The 16,012-nt window shown below is 44.1% G+C and overlaps 1 protein-coding gene across 6 annotated transcripts in view; it reads right to left on the bottom strand.

Annotated features, from left to right (window-relative positions):
* The window catches only part of NCKIPSD (NCK interacting protein with SH3 domain), a 93,832-nt gene that overhangs the window by 27,785 nt on the left and 50,035 nt on the right, over positions 1-16,012 (bottom strand). For all 6 annotated transcript variants that reach the window (XM_024104972.3, XM_042849807.2, XM_042849803.2 and 3 more), the window contains 2 exons: positions 14,707-14,794; positions 10,594-11,222 (listed from right to left, as the gene is read on the bottom strand). In XM_024104972.3, coding sequence (XP_023960740.1) covers positions 10,594-11,222; positions 14,707-14,794 — 717 coding nt within the window. The remainder of the gene's footprint in view (positions 1-10,593; positions 11,223-14,706; positions 14,795-16,012) is intronic.

Genomic DNA, 16,012 nt, shown 5'->3' on the forward strand with positions numbered 1-16,012 from the left:
ATGGAAGGAGAACAGTACACTGCTGCAGGGCTTTCATTTCTGCTAAACAGAACATGATTATTTCCAGAAGCTTCTCTCTTGCCACCTCACCCCCACTGCTAACAAACAGATTGTCGATTCTGGTCTACAAACTTGGTTGCAGAGCTGCAAAGCTGTTCTTCCTGCTTCTTCTTCCTCCTGTTTTTGTTCCTTTTCTACTTCCCCCTTCTCCCCAAGCCACCAGTTCTGAAAAATCACTGGTGCTTTGAGTACAAACACCTTCCCAGAGACTCCCCTCCAGATCAGCATATAGCAACAGGGGCTCCAACATACAGCAGTTCTTCAGGAGTCACACAAAAGGGACTCTTCTGTATTTCACTCTTTGCTGTTGTAACAAAGGCTGCCCTCCATCCTTCATTTACAAGAGGGGGGTAAAGCTAATGCAGAGAAGAGCTGGTCTCCTCAACAGCTCTCCCCAGGAGACTCTAGTCCAGATTAACAGAGACACTTAATTTAATTTATTGAGCCAAACTCTCCAGGGTAACCTCTCTGAACACATAACGCTTTCATTTAGGAGCAAGTTTTGCTCCCTGGCTGGGCACATAGTAATTAAAGAAATCTTCACTGGAAATATAATCCTGTTAGAAAGCAGGATTGTTCTGCAGAGAGGCAGAGTCTGGTGTGTACAGATGTGCAAGCGTGTCACAGGGAGAGAGGAGAGGAGTTACTTGGCTTTCGACCACCACATTAGCTACACTTCAGTAACGTTTTCCAGACTTCGCCTTTCAGGTGTTCCAGCCATCTGTAGGCCTATAAACATTCACTTCACCGATTTATTCAGCAGCAGATTTCTCTGGCTGATGGCAGTCCTTGATCAAGAACTGCAATGAGAAGATGATGTGCTAAAGGGGTCTGGCAATGACTTCCCCAAACACGGCTACTTCTGTAGCAATTTATGAGCAAAAGGCCTCCTAAGCCCTAACAATTTTCAAAAAATATTCATGCCCTCTCTCTTAGTGAGATACTGCAGGAACCTTTTTTGGCCTGTGCCAAGAGCAAAGCTGTTGTACAAGTGCCTCCCAAGTGTTCCCACTCCTGAGCTCCCCATGCTTCCGAACAAGCAAGGGGAACAAGCCTCCCTTACAAGGCTGCAAAAAGCTAAACGTGCGCAGAGTGGGAGAAATTTTTCAACAAGATGGAAATGTCATTCGTTTTAAGCAACACAGAATTACAGAAGGAAACTGCATTCAGTGCAAAGGGCAGATTGCATCCAGAAGCAGCAGTACCAGGCAGAAGTGGAGCAACAGTTTGACAGTGTCAGCAATGAGATTTGTCACGGCTAGTTACAGAATGAAAGGTAGCACAGTTCACATACATGCACTAAAGGCATCATAACCCAGTGCCAGCAAGAATCCATTGGAAGTTAATGGGTTTACACACTGGTCCTTGTGACTCAGGTACCTCTTGATGCCAACTGGCAGGGTACACTGTTACAGGCATCCCCTTGGTCTGGTCTCTAAATAAGTTTGTCAATGGGCGATATGTGAGGTCTCCTCTGAAAGCCAATCATTGCTAGAGGTATGTGTGGATAATATGTAAGGAGTTATGTATATACACTGATAATTATGCCAGCTGGGGCTCGCCACCAGACGGTGATAAACAGGTTTCTTTCAGGCAGGAGATGCTTACCTACTTGCCTAGCTACATGTAAACTACGTAATGTATACTTCGCAATGGATGCCTGTTTACAGACAGAGCAAAATGCTAATCAAGAGGCTGCAAAGTCTTCAGGAGAGATTCTCTGAAGGAAATAAATAAGCAGCATGGGGTACCCAGTTTACAAGTGAAGACAATGGATGGTTAGACCTACAGTAAAACCTGCCAAGAGCGACCTCTCATGGGAGTTAGCAAAAGTGATTGCTTGTAAGAGAGGTGGTCTCTCTGCAAAGGTTTGCACACCAGAGCGCGATGATGTTCTGTGGCCTCTGCAAGTAGTGACTTGTGACAAGTGGTCTCTCTTCAGAGGTGATCTCTAAGACAGGTTTTACTGTATAGCTGGGGGTGCAGAAGTACATACAGGTATCCTTCACCTAGAGATAAGTAGCCTATTGGCTTGTCTTACGAACAGCGCGTCACAGCCAGTCTGGCTGTTTAATACTGGAAAAGAAACTTTGGGTGAGCTAACTTTTATGAGACAGGCAAATATCTTGTTAGTTAACACTTCTGCTGGAGCCTAAACTTATGTACCCATTTGTTTCCAATTGCCATTAATTCTACTGGCTTCTTCTCAAATCTCTATTTATACTTCTTTTCACTATAAGTGAATTTAAGTCCTGTAAGCTGAACTGAGAGGTGATACTGAAGTGCAACTGGTCAACTGAAGTGTTCCATTTGTTTGGGAACAGCAGATTGGTGAATTCTAGGTGTGTCCAGTGGAACAGGGTCTGACACTCCAGGGAGGGCTCAGGGCTTGGAGCACGCCTATTGCTGCCGTGCGCAGGCTGTGTCCAAACAGGGTTCTAATGTAGTCTGGCCTCCCAGAAAGCATAGGGTCAAACCAAAATATCAGCTTAGCTGTAAGCATGACTGGTCTAACATGGCTTGTGCCCATCCATGCTGACCATCCCACTTACGTTTGAACTCCTTTGACCAAAGTAGAGCTTACAGTACTGTCAACCGCTTTAAAGCTTGATTTTAATGGAAGTGCACACGGATCCTGACTCCCATGTCGTAAGCGGAACATTGTGACACTGCAATTTCACAGGAGACATAGATTAAACTTCTTCCAGAAGAAAATGTAACGTACATTAGAAGGAAAAAATTGAACTACTCATACATCTTATAAGGTTCTAAAGTAACTAATCCCACAGATAGGGCATCACTGCGGACAGCTCAGTGAAGACTGTTCAATGTGCAGCTGCTCAAAAAAGCAAACAAGATACTAGGAGGAGTAATGAATGGCATGGAAAAAAATATTATAATGCCATTATGTAAGTTAATGATGCAGCCTCATCTGGAATACTGCATGCAGTACTGGTCACCCCATCTAAAAAAAAGATATTGCAGAATTAGAGGTGGCTCAGAGAAGGGCAACGAGAATGATCAGGGACTTGGAAAAACTCTCATAGGAAGAGAGAAGATTGCAATTGTTTGCCTTAGAAAGGAGATGAATAATAGGGGACATGATAAAAGTATATAAAATAATGAATTGTCAAGAGATGGTACATCAGGAGCTTCTGTTCTTGTAGTGACAGGGAGAACAAGGAGATATTAAATGAAATTAAAACGGTGTCAAATTCAAAACTGATAAAAGGAAATGATTTTTCACACAGTGTGTAGGCAGACTGTCTAACTAGCTGTCACATAATATGATAAATCACAGAAATGTAGGGCTGGAAGGGACACTTGAGGAGTTATCAATTTCAGCCCTCTGTGCTGAGGAAGGACCAAGTAAACCTAGACCATCCCTGACAGACGTCTGTCCAACCTGTTCTTAAAACACCTCCAATGTTGGGGATTATACAATCTCCTTCGGAAGCCTATTCCAGTGCTTAACTACCCTTAGAGTTAGAAAGTTTTTCCTAATATCTAGCCTAAATTTCCCTTCCTGCAGATAAGCAGTCCTATCTTCAGAGGACATAGAGAACAATTGACCACAGTCCTCTTTATAACAGCCCGTAACATATTTGAAGACTATTTAGTATCCCCCCTTCCCGGTCTTCTTTTTTCCAGACTAAACATACTCAGTTTTTAAAAAAATTCCTAACAGGTCAGGTTTTTGAAATCTTATTTTTGTTGTACTCCTCTGGACTCTCTCTAATTTATCCTCATCTTCCCTAAAGTATGGTGCTGAGAACTGGACGCAGTACTTCAGCTGAGGCCTCACCAGTGCCGAATGGAGTGGGATAATAACCTCTTGTGTGCTACATATGATACTCCTGTTAATACATCCCAGAATGCCATTAGCTTATTTTTTTTTTTTGCAACTGCACCACACTGTTGGCTCACATTCAATTTGTGATCCATTATAACCCCCAGACACTTTTCAGCAGTACTACCACCTAGCCAGTTATGCCCCTTTTTGTATTTGTGCATTTGATTTTTCCTTGCTAAGTGCAGTACTTTGCATTTGGTCTTTATCAAATTTCATTTTGTTGATTTCAGACCCATTTTTCAATTTGTGAAGGTCGTTTTGAATTCCAATCCTGTCCTTCCAAGTACTTGAACACCTCCCAGAATGGTGTAATCTACAGATTTTCTAAGCATATTCTCCACTCCATTATCCAAGTCATTAATACAAATATTGAATGATATTCAGACCCAGGACTAGCCCCTGCAGTAGCCCACTAGACACACGCTCCCACTTTGACAGTGAACTATTGATAACTACTCTGAGTATAGAGTTGCAACCAGTTATGCACCCACCTTATAGTAATTTCATCTAGACCACATTTCCCTGGTTTGCTTATGAGAATGTCATGTGGGACTGTGTCAAAAGCCATACTAAAAGGACAAGAACTTCGCAAGATTTAAAAAGGGACTAATGGACATGTATATGGATAACAAGAATAACCAGAATTGTTATAGTTAGTACTAACACAACCTTTGGAAGCGTATTAAACCTCAGGGTTTAAGCCAATTCTAACTACTGGAGACCAGGATGATCCCTCTTACCCATTGGGATTCTCACACCTTCCTCTCAAGTATCTGGTTCTGGCTACTATCAGACACAGGACACTGGACCAGATGGATTTCTGGTCTGATAAAGTGTGGCAATTCCTACGCTTCTGAAGACTTCATACAGCAAACAAAGGAGTTAGGTCTTTACCCCTATTAGGTGTCATCTTGTTCACCCCCACAATCCACCTGCTAAATCAGAATTGTCCTTACAAAGCATTTGAGTGCTTTGTCTAGTCTATTTTTAGATTATTCAAGCAGTGCAGCACCTGGGCTGGAGTTAGACAATTTTTCTTGTCTGATATCCAGCCCAATAAATCCTCAGGCCAACTCCTCCAATTCCTGAGACATGTGTGTTCCTATGCATGCCAATTCCAATATATCTTTCCAATAGACATTGCAGCAAATACTTTTGTAAAAGCAAGATTTTTCATTTTCATTCATTCTCATCACCTATTAACTGTGTAATTCATTAAAAAAAGGAGGCAGGACAAGAGGAGAGTGACCATAGCTTAGGACAGGGGTCCCAAACACGCGGCCTGCGAGCCCCTCGCAGCCCCCCCCCCCGCCTTCCCCCACTGTTTACCAGAGCGGCTGGACGAGCATCGGGAGCAGGACAGGCTCCCTGCCTGCCTGCCCTGCCCAGCTCTAGGAAGAGGCTGGAACGTGGGGAAAGGAGGGCGGAGGGGCTGTTACTTTAGGCAGCGCCCCCAGCAGCTCCCATTGGCCGGGAACGGGGAACCGCGGCCAATGGGAGCTGCTGGAGGCGGTGCTTCAAGCAACAGAAACACACAGCCCCTCTGCCCCCCGAACCCCTCCTGCAGCCGAACCGCCTGCCGCACCCTGCACCCCGACCCCCTGCCATACCCTGCACCCCTCCTGCACCCTGACCCCCTGCCTCACCCCGCACCCCTCCTGCATCCCAACCCACTGCCCTGAGCCCCATGCCGCACCCCGACCCCCTGCTGCACCCCGCACTCCTCTTGCACCCCAATACCCTGCCCTAAGCCCCCTGCTGCACCCCACACTCCTCTTGCACCCCAACCCACTGCCCTGATCCCCCTGCTGCACCCTGCACCCCTCTTGCACCCCAACCCCCTGCCCTAAGCCCCCTGCGGCACCCTGCATCCTTGCTGTACCCCTCACCCCAACTCCCTGCCCTGAGCCCATCCCACACCTGTCCCACACCCCCTGGGGGCAGGGAGGGGGCAGAGTTGGGGTGGGGATTTCGGGGAAGGGGTCGGAATGGGGGCAGGGAAGGGGTAGGAAGAGGCGGGGCCTCATGGAAGGGGTGGAGTGGGGACAGGGCTGAGGGCAGCGGAGGTGTCAGTAATGCGGCCCTTGGGTCAATGTACTAGTCCTCATGTGGCCCTCATGGTCATTTGAGTTTGAGACCCCTGGCTCAGGCAATGTCAATGCTTGCTTGGGGAAGCCACTTAGGGAGATCTGCTGCTGTGACTCAGGTTTCCCAAAGGAAAACATTCTGTCTTAGTGTCATTTTATAATGGGAGGGCCTCTAGGTATCCTGAGCACACAGTGGTTGGTTAATTCTGCTTCCCCCTTTTAAGGGTTTGATGGGGAACTATGGCTCACTAGTAATCTGAGCTCACACTTTTAGAAGTTACTCCCATTACAAAGTGAGCATCAGACACCCACCAGACTAACTTAGGGAAATGAAATGTCAGAGGCACAAGAGGTCATTTCCTCCTCCTAGATCAGTGCCTTGCACTGGGTTCTACAGAAGAGGAGCACTATAAATGAATGGAAAATACACAAGCAATTCAATCTTCAGAAGAGCATGCTGGGAATAAGCTGGAGGTAACAGAGTCTAAAATTGATTTAGTAAACCAGTGATTTGACTTCAAATTAAAACTAGAAGAATAGAAGAAAGGGCACAACTAATTAAAGAATGTAATACAAAGCTTGAAATGAGCATGAGATTTACTATAGAGTACATTGATGCTTTAATCAATGATGTCTCACTTCACTTAAAAAAAGAGACCGAATCCCCCCATGGATAAGTGTTTCTACTGTATGAAATGAAAGGAGAGGATCCAAAGAGTTTTATGAAGTGTTTTAAAAAAGATGCCCTTGACTTAAAGCTGAAAACTGGGCCACAGCACTGTACATTGTGTCAGTTTGTAAATAAAATCCCCTTGGGAACATGGAATGATTTAGTATAATCAAGGATATAAGCTTATAATGATAATTATTTTTGGGCTCATCCACATACAAAAGTTGTATTGTTTTAACTATATTGGAATAATGCAAGCAGTACAACCCCCGCCAGCATGGCTGGGGTTATACCAGTACAAAGTTGCCAGTCCTACACAGCAATGTGAATAAACTCTACCCATATAAGGGACCTCTGTATAACTACATCACACTAGGAGATATACTGGCATAACTATTTTGGTTAAAAAAAAAAAACATTCTCCTCCTAACCAAAATAGTTGTACTAGTACAAAAACTGTGCGTCTACCCTCAGAGAAATACTGCTAAAGATATACTGATAGACTACATTTCTCTGGACAGGGGCAGTGTCTTGTTCCTTGTATAATACGAAGTACAAAATGCAAATACATTGCCCCCCCTCCAATGAATTACAAAATTTAATCCCATGTTCCCTCTGATATGGCCACAGCTATAAGACAGAAGAGGGATCCTACTTTAAAGAACTTGGTACACAGTCTTCACTTTCACAACCCACAAAGTTGGCAATTCTTTACAGAAATGGGGGAAAAAAAATCTGTTTTCTCAGAGCATGATAAAGCTCCAAGTATTTTTAGAGGGTTGTTCAGGTCCAAGGGAAAGGAAATTGAGCAGGGATTCATACAGCTTGGGCCAAATCCAGAACATCTACATGATACATCAGTTACAAATTATTTCTGAATCTAGATCAGACAGTAAGTATATTATTGAGTTTGAAAACAATTACCTGATTGGTTGTGGCCACAAAAATGTGAGCTGTTATGATTACTTATGGGTGATCTTTTCAATATAGATAATTAACTGGATTATGATTTGATCTAAATTTTAAATACAAGTAGTTTTGCACATCTGAACATCTCTGAACAATTCACCGTAATTTTGCCATCAGCAATGAAACTGTAATCTTAGATGTTTATAGGGAATGTACTTCTTGCATTTAACAAGTGGGAGCTAAATTTATTATCCCTCCATTCAAAAGTAAGGGTTGCCTAGACACTTGTCTGTTTCAATGACTGCTGCAAGATGCAGTCTTCTCTTATTTTTGTCTGTGCGTGTATGTAACTGAGTGAGGTATTGAGGGCTTGGTATTAGTTTATTAGGCATGAGTTGAAGATGGTGGTATTACTCAAATGGCTTGGGAACTATTCCCTAAATGGGTTAAAAACGGGATGAAGAATGTATTGTCGAACAGCCCAGTATAGAGAGCAATAGAGAAACTCTGACTCGGGGAAAACTATTTGAATCTTTATGGTCCTGATGGGAAGACCAAAGAGCCTAAAAGGTGCAAAGTAAGTTTAGTGTATTCTATGGTCACAAAAAATAAGGTGCTTAATTGTTACAGCCACACATGTTGCATAACTATGCATACACTTACCCCTACACAGTACACCTCTACCTCGATAGAACGCTGACCTTGGGAGCCAAAAAATCTTACCGCGTTATATTGAACTTGCTTTGATCCACCGGAGTGCGCAGCCCCGCCCCCCCGGAGCACTGCTTTACCGTGTTATATCCGAATTCGTGTTATATCAGGTCGCGTTATATCGGGGATAGCAGTGTAATTCTAACACGGTTGGAGAAAAAAGTGGGTTTATGTATAGAAGTTCTTTATAAACATCTGTTCATTAGTCATGGTTCTATTTTCCTCCATTTAAAGATGTTGCATTAATATTTGTTCCACTACTTGCAGAAAATAACTGCCACTCTTTAAAAAGGATCTGTACCACAATAACTTCTTCTCCAGTCCTGTGCTACCTCCATGTTTTTAAAAACTCTCAGAGAACCAACTGTTAATGGCTCAAGTTCTTTGGCTAATTCTCTTATGATGTTGGCATGCACAGTACACCGATCATATGACTAATATACACCTCTACCTGGATATAACGCTGTCCTCGGGAGCCAAAAAATCTTACCGTGTTATAGGTGAAACCGCGTTATATCAAATTTGCTTTGATCCGCCCCCTGGAGCACTGCTTTACCACGTTATATCAGAATTCGTGTTATATCGGGTCACATTATATCAGGGTAGAGGTGTATTTACTTCTTCAATCCATCCCTAAGTTATCCCCAGCTGCTGCCCAAAACTAGAGCACCAACTCCTGGCTCTCTCCTACACAGGTACAGTATAGCAATGTTACTATTCCATTTATGCCTACCAGATCAGTTTTCATTATTTAGTATAAATCCCATCCCATTTTGCTTATTTTTCGTTAGTTCTCTAATATTTCTCAGTTATTGACCACCTGCTGAATGTTTACCAGTTGAGCTAAGCAAAAGCTTTGCCTCTGCCCTTTCCTATCTAGGTTTAAAACACCTGCTAACCAGCACCACGAATTCTGATCTCAGGGTACTCTATCTGCTTTAGATGAGACAATCTAATCCCAAAGTCAGACCTCATCCGAAAAAGCCTCAGTGCATCTCAAGACTTCCTGAATCTCACACATTGGTTTCTAACGCGTTTCCTTCAGTTTTCACTCACACTGGGCACCATAAAACTCTTGGATCTTTTCAGTTGACCAAACTGATCTTCAGTTCTCTTCCTGGATACTGAAAGTCATTCTTGCGCCCATCAGATCCCAACTCCCTCATGTTGTAGGCTCCCACATAAAAGATTTGGGTATTTCTATGTAAGGAGATCCACCACCTGGGAGGCAGCATGCTCTCCAGTGGCCTGTGTCTGGTCACACATGGCCAAGACATTGAATGACTCATCAGTAATGCCTGCTGAACCTTCTGTGTTGGCAGTTCCCTTTGCTTGCTTTGCCCTCACTAGTCGGGATACCTGTCCTCAGACTTGCCTCAATCTTATCCTCTCATTCATGGTTGGAAGACTGCTGAATTCAGCACTTCTGCTGAAAGTTTCCATGCATTTGAAAAATCCAGCGAACGGTTGCAGACTTTAGGAAGGAGAAGTGATTCAGTGGTGGGCAATGGGGAGGCTAATACAACACACTGGCAGCCACTAGTTCTCTCTCTTTCATCCCTGTGCCAGTCACAGTATGGGAAATAAACTCCATGGAGAAATGCTCCACCACCACCTCTTTCTCCTCTAGGATAGCAGCCAGTTTATACTTTGTCCCTATGTAGCCATCCCCAGCTTCACAAAGAAACAGGACCAAAGTACAATTCCCCAGAGTGCATTGATCCTGCTGTATTTGTGCCCATTGACATCTTACTGCTAGCACTACCCTCTGGATCTAGAAACTCTATCCCCCCAGCTCTGCTCCTACCAACTCACCTGTTTGTTGTTAGTGTCACAGGACCCAAACTGTTAATCCTGGCTCTCCTCCATCCCTTCATATGTAGTCTCCTGTAATGCCCAGCTCCCTCCAGCCTATGCACAGTGCTTCTAAAACCCAAGCTGATCACCAAACAGCTCTCGATACTAGCTTCTTCTTTTCGTTCACTTATTCCCCCAAAGAGTCCGTTCTTACTTTCACAGCCTGTCTGGAATAATATCCTGCACAATGTACCAGACTACCATTTCTCTGCTTGTCACTAGCTAAACCTACTTGGATTATTTTTTCCTAACTCACTCACTCCTCCCTGAAACCCCCTCACCTCCGCTCACTAACTCATCTTATTTTAATTTGGACTCATCTCTTCTCACTTGATTTGGCCTCTGAGCTCCAGGAGCAAACTGCAGAATATTACTTCAATCACATTTTAATATTTTGCCCAGTCCCTGTATGGTGCCCTCTTGCCAGAGCTCAGCATTTCCTTTACCTTACTTTCCACCAACGAGATGAGGATCTGCTCCATGACGTTATTGGTTGCTGGGATGGAGCTCTGAATGTGGCCAATCACTACACCGATAGCAACCCGGGACAGCTCATAGCTGAGGTGGGTGTTCCTGCGCACCAGCTCGATCAGTTCAGCACCTATTGTCTTTGGCACAGACACTGCCTGGCTGCTGGATTCTGGTGCCAACAGCTCCAAAGCAGCTGCCTTCTTATCATCAAGGCAAAGAGAGTTGAAGGCTTCTAAGCCCCCGGATGGAGCGGAAGCAGTCGTCTTGACTTGCAGATTCTTCTCCTCATCCATAGGGAGAGACCTCTGACCCGCTGTTTCAACAGGAGGTCCTGGGGCAGCCCTCTTGGTCTGGGGAGATTTGGTTGCACCACCCTTTGTTGAAGTCCCATGCTTCAGTTGGGCTGAAGGACTAATATCCAAGCTGCGTGATATTGTGGTGTGGGCACTCCTGCTGGGGACAGGGGGAGGGGTGTTGGTGGGGCTGGAAGTAGCTGTAGGGAGGCCTGTTTCTGATGCAGTGGAACCAGTGTACAAGGTATCCAGGGAAGTTGTACTTATAGAGGAGGCACTGGAAATGGACCCAGAGGTGATTTCAACAGCATCTGAAAAGGAACAATTAAAAGACCTTAGCAACAGCATCAAAGAAAAAGGGAAAAACAAATTGCCGCAGCAGAGTCCATTAAGAAGCTCATTGTGTATGCTACCAAAGTGGTTTAACTCCTCTTCCTGGCTCACTTATCTCAAAGCAAAATTGTATTAGGTCTCTTGAGCATTCCATAAAATAACCTCTTCAGGAAGGGCAAGAAAGCTGTTCTATAGAGATTCTCTTCGAAAGGCTCACTGTACCTAGGAGAGAGGAATCGTTTTCTCCCCCTGGTTTAGACAATAACTTTCCGCCTCCAAATATACTGCATGCATGTAGCCAGTACTTTTTTGATTGATGTATCTGAAAATTTCCAGGTACATAAGATTACTCATTGCGGCAAGCCCCTCCCTTCTTCTGTAAAGATCCTTCCCTGCAGCCCTAACTGTACGCTCTGCTTGGCGTCAACAGCAAGAAAAAAGCATTTGGCTGACAGGCACGTGTTGTCCACTTTCTGCACTCTAGGTAATCGGATTATAAACCTGTTCGCTCATACTGCCCTTTCCCAGCCAGTACAGGAGCACTTGCTAGAGTATATTTCTGAGTGCTTTCTCCTGTCTAGTTTTGGCTAACTCTAGCAATGGTACTTATACCACTTCTCTGGGGAAACACTAGTCCACTATCTAATCAACCTTACTGCTAAGAGAAGAACAGGAGTACTTGTGGCACCTTAGAGACTAACAAATTTATTAGAGCATAAGCTTTCGTGGACTACAGCCCACTTCTTCGGATGCATATAGAATGAAACATATATTGAGGAGATATATATATACACACATACAGAGAGCATAAACAGGTGGGAGTTGTCTTACCAACTCTGAGAGGCCAATTAATTAAGAGAAAAAAAAAACGTTTGAAGTGATAATCAAGATAGCCCAGTACAGACAGTTTGATAAGAAGTGTGAGCATACTTACAAGGGGAGATAGAATCAATGTTTGTAATGGCTCAGCCATTCCCAGTCCTTATTCAAACCGGAGTTGATTGTGTCTAGTTTGCATATCAATTCTAGCTCAGCAGTCTCTCTGGGAGAACACTTTAACCTGTCTGGTCATTCAGTGACAGACCTGCGGGTGGCTATATTACAACAGAAAAACTTCAAAAACAGACTCCAAGGAGAGACTGCTGAGCTAGAATTGATATGCAAACTAGACACAATCAACTCCGGTTTGAATAAGGACTGGGAATGGCTGAGCCATTACAAACATTGATTCTATCTCCCCTTGTAAGTATGCTCACACTTCTTATCAAACTGTCTGTACTGGGCTATCTTGATTATCACTTCAAAAGTTTTTTTTTCTCTTAATTAATTGGCCTCTCAGAGTTGGTAAGACAACTCCCACCTGTTTATGCTCTCTGTATGTGTGTATCTATATCTCCTCAATATATGTTCCATTCTATATGCATCCGAAGAAGTGGGCTGTAGTCCACGAAAGCTTATGCTCTAATAAATTTGTTAGTCTCTAAGGTGCCACAAGTACTCCTGTTCTTCTTTTTGCGGATACAGACTAACACGGCTGCTACTCTGAAACCTTACTGCTAAGATGTTTTTCCCTAACATCTAGCCTAAACTTTTCATTACTCATATACTTTGTCCCATAACTTTTAAAAATGGGGCTGCGGATACTTTTATCCCACACCCAACCTCTCATAGCTTGGCCAGGAAGATAGTTACTTGCGTAAAAAGTGGCATCAATCATCTTTCTGTGAATCCCAAATGAAGATATTTGAGATCTGCAGGAGAGTAAAAGTACTGCTTTAGGAACACCTTGATTCCCAAAGTGAACGGATTCTGATTTTGCATGCTGCATGAATGTTCCCCCAGCCATTCACTGCTCCTTACTGACTCCTGCTTATCCATAGAAAATAATCATCTCCTTAGGCAACGAACACCCTCCCAAACTGAAGAGGTAGAGCTTCTCTTGGGCCAAAGGGCCAGTCACCTCTGGAAGAGCCTTCTGTTTTTTCTGCTAGCCCTGGGTGATGTTTTGGTAATCTCACAATCTTACCCCCCAGTCGAAAGCCAGAACACTAGTTGCATATCCGTGGCTAAGAAGCCCATCAATAGGCCTCCATCCCTATGAATAAGGGAATAGTGGGATTGTCTACTCCAACTGTTCAGACCAAAGACATGTGGAGCTGAATAAGAGCTCACATCTCCCATGGAGATCTCTACCATTTTTCATCTTCCTCCTCCTCCTTCTGAAGATGATAATCCACGTACTTCCAGTAGATTTAACTTCCAGTAGATTTAACAGATTTAACTGAATCAAGGGAACAGATAATGGATTCAAGAGAACCATTCCCAAGGGTAGAACTTCTCACTACTGTAGTGTGGAATGGCTCAGTACCATGAAGCAGGTTGCTGCCTGCTCCAAACTTCAGGGAACTGCCCAGAATGTGACAGATCTGTCCTGCACCCTGCAAGCTCATTTACAGGGCATTAACAAATCCTGGACTGAGTCTGGGGAGAGCGACCCATCACGACAATGTAACTGTATGAACACAATGTAGCACTGGGGGCAATACACAACCACCACAACATGAACTGTGCCACAACGAAATAACTTTCACTCCCCGCTCCTCTACCCCATAGGTCTAACCTCTAAAGGTTGCATATTAATTTTTTTGCTTAGTATTGGCCCAGTAGCACTCCACTGATCAGTAGTGCAAGTTCTCACTACCAACACAGTTACTGTGCTTAAAGCACATGCACCTCTGATCTTCTCCTGGGTTAGGGGGTGAAGACACCACACTCCTGTCATTTGCACAGGCAAGCCACCAACTAAGCAAAAGTCTGCCTGATGTGGCCATTATATGACCAAAGAGCTAGATGGACAGCTATCAAAAAGCTTTTACTTAACGAAGCCTTTCATCATTGCATTAATAGTGAGTGCCCCCTGGTGATCTAATGGCATCATCACATCCAGATTGGAAAAAAAACACAAATTCTCATGCTGCTTTGTTGAAAGATTCCTATGATACTCCTGAGAGAAAACTTATACAAGGACCCCAAAACTCTGGTTATATGCTTGTCAGACAAGCAATACAACCAAGCACATCAAATATTTTAAAGCTTCTTATGCAAACATTGTCTTCCCCCAAAATTAATCAGCTTAGGAAGTCCAGAGAACACCACGCCCAGCATCCAATGCACCCACAGTTGGTGGGAGAAGAAGCCACAGGTGCCAGTCAACCACAAATCATGCTTGAGAACCAGGGAAGGACATAGGGAAACACTAGTCCCCAACACTGGAGTTTTATGATTAAAATTGTGATGGAAATTTCAGCCCAGCATCACCTGAGCAGAAATCCAAGAGATGCTTTTCTGAGGTACAGACCAAAACCAGCCAGAATTGCTGCTACCATTACACATCTTCCTATATTTTAGTTCAGTGTTGTCTGCCTCTTGCCCAACATAAAAAACCCAAGAGCTTTTCCTTACTTCTAATGGGTGCTTCCATCTGCGCATTCTTGCGTTTCTCTGGTGGCGGGGGTGTGACAGGAGCAGCACGTCGAGGCTGTGGCGGGATCTAAAAGGGAACATTTTAGAGCAATCAAAGGAGTTTGACAGTCAAAATACACTTCCTATTATAAAACGTGTGTGTGTGTGTGTACGCGCACGCGCACTTAAATCTCTCTCATCATTCCATAAAGATATTAATAGGCGGCTTCCTGCAAGAACAAAGCAGAAACTCTGAAACCTTGCTTTATTCCCTCCCCTTGACAGGAAAAGCAGCCCTTGTTTAATTGCTATGTTCAGCAGCACACAGTATTTGTGTCACATAGACCTGTCAAGCATTTCCTCTTTTCTTATTCCAGATGCAATCCCACACGTTCACTAGGACTTTACAGTGATCTCAACAGCTCCACAGAGGCAGCAAACAGTGTGCATATTTAAACACACTTTTGGAGAGATCCATTACATCAGCTACAAATATCCCTGCAGAAAGACAAAGCCAAGGACTGGAGCTACGTAAATTCCTTCCTAATTCATACTTCCATAGCAATTTCTTATACAGAGAGTGAGAAACTAGGGCTAGAGTAGCTGTGTGTTGCCACAACCCGTGTTGATCCCTGCTGCGAGAAGTTTCAACTAGAGAGCTTCACAAAACTCCCTACAGCTAGTACTTCCCACATAATTCTCTCCTCCTGGCAATGATTGTGGGTGGAATAACGGTGAGTTCCCCACGGCTCCTAAGTTCTCATCTTTTCTTATGGATACAGGGACCTCACCACGATTAACCATGTCTTTATTGCTTAGCGTTTGCATGACTGCAGTTTGCTCCATGCAAGACTATGACCCCAGACTACTGGGAAACTGCAGCCAGCATTGAAAATAGCAGCCAAATTAAGTGGTGTTTCCCTCAAGGAAGGGCATTGCACCAGAACTCACTGAATTGCACAGGCTGATCTCCATGTAGAAGCTAAAGATGTGGTTTTGAACCTACAAAGACAGATTGTTTGGGGCCTGACTGCCCGAAAGATGCTTCTATCCTCGTGTGATATTGAAATGGCTGCACTCAGGAGAAGTGCTCACAGTGGAATCCTCGGATCAGATGGCAGCATTGGTGCCAGTGGTCTCAATGAGGCACACTAGACTCCAGCTTGGTCCCACAGAGCCCTGATGTGACAACACTGAGGCCATGCTACAATACTCATTTTTTCCAGGCTTCCTCTTTAATGTTTTTGGGAGGAGAGGATTTTATATTGATGGGCTGGGAAGAAGGCTGCCTTTTTTGACATACTGA

The sequence above is a fragment of the Chrysemys picta genome, chromosome 7, assembly GCF_011386835.1.
Source record: "Chrysemys picta bellii isolate R12L10 chromosome 7, ASM1138683v2, whole genome shotgun sequence".
In the NCBI taxonomy this organism is placed as follows: domain Eukaryota; kingdom Metazoa; phylum Chordata; order Testudines; family Emydidae; genus Chrysemys; species Chrysemys picta.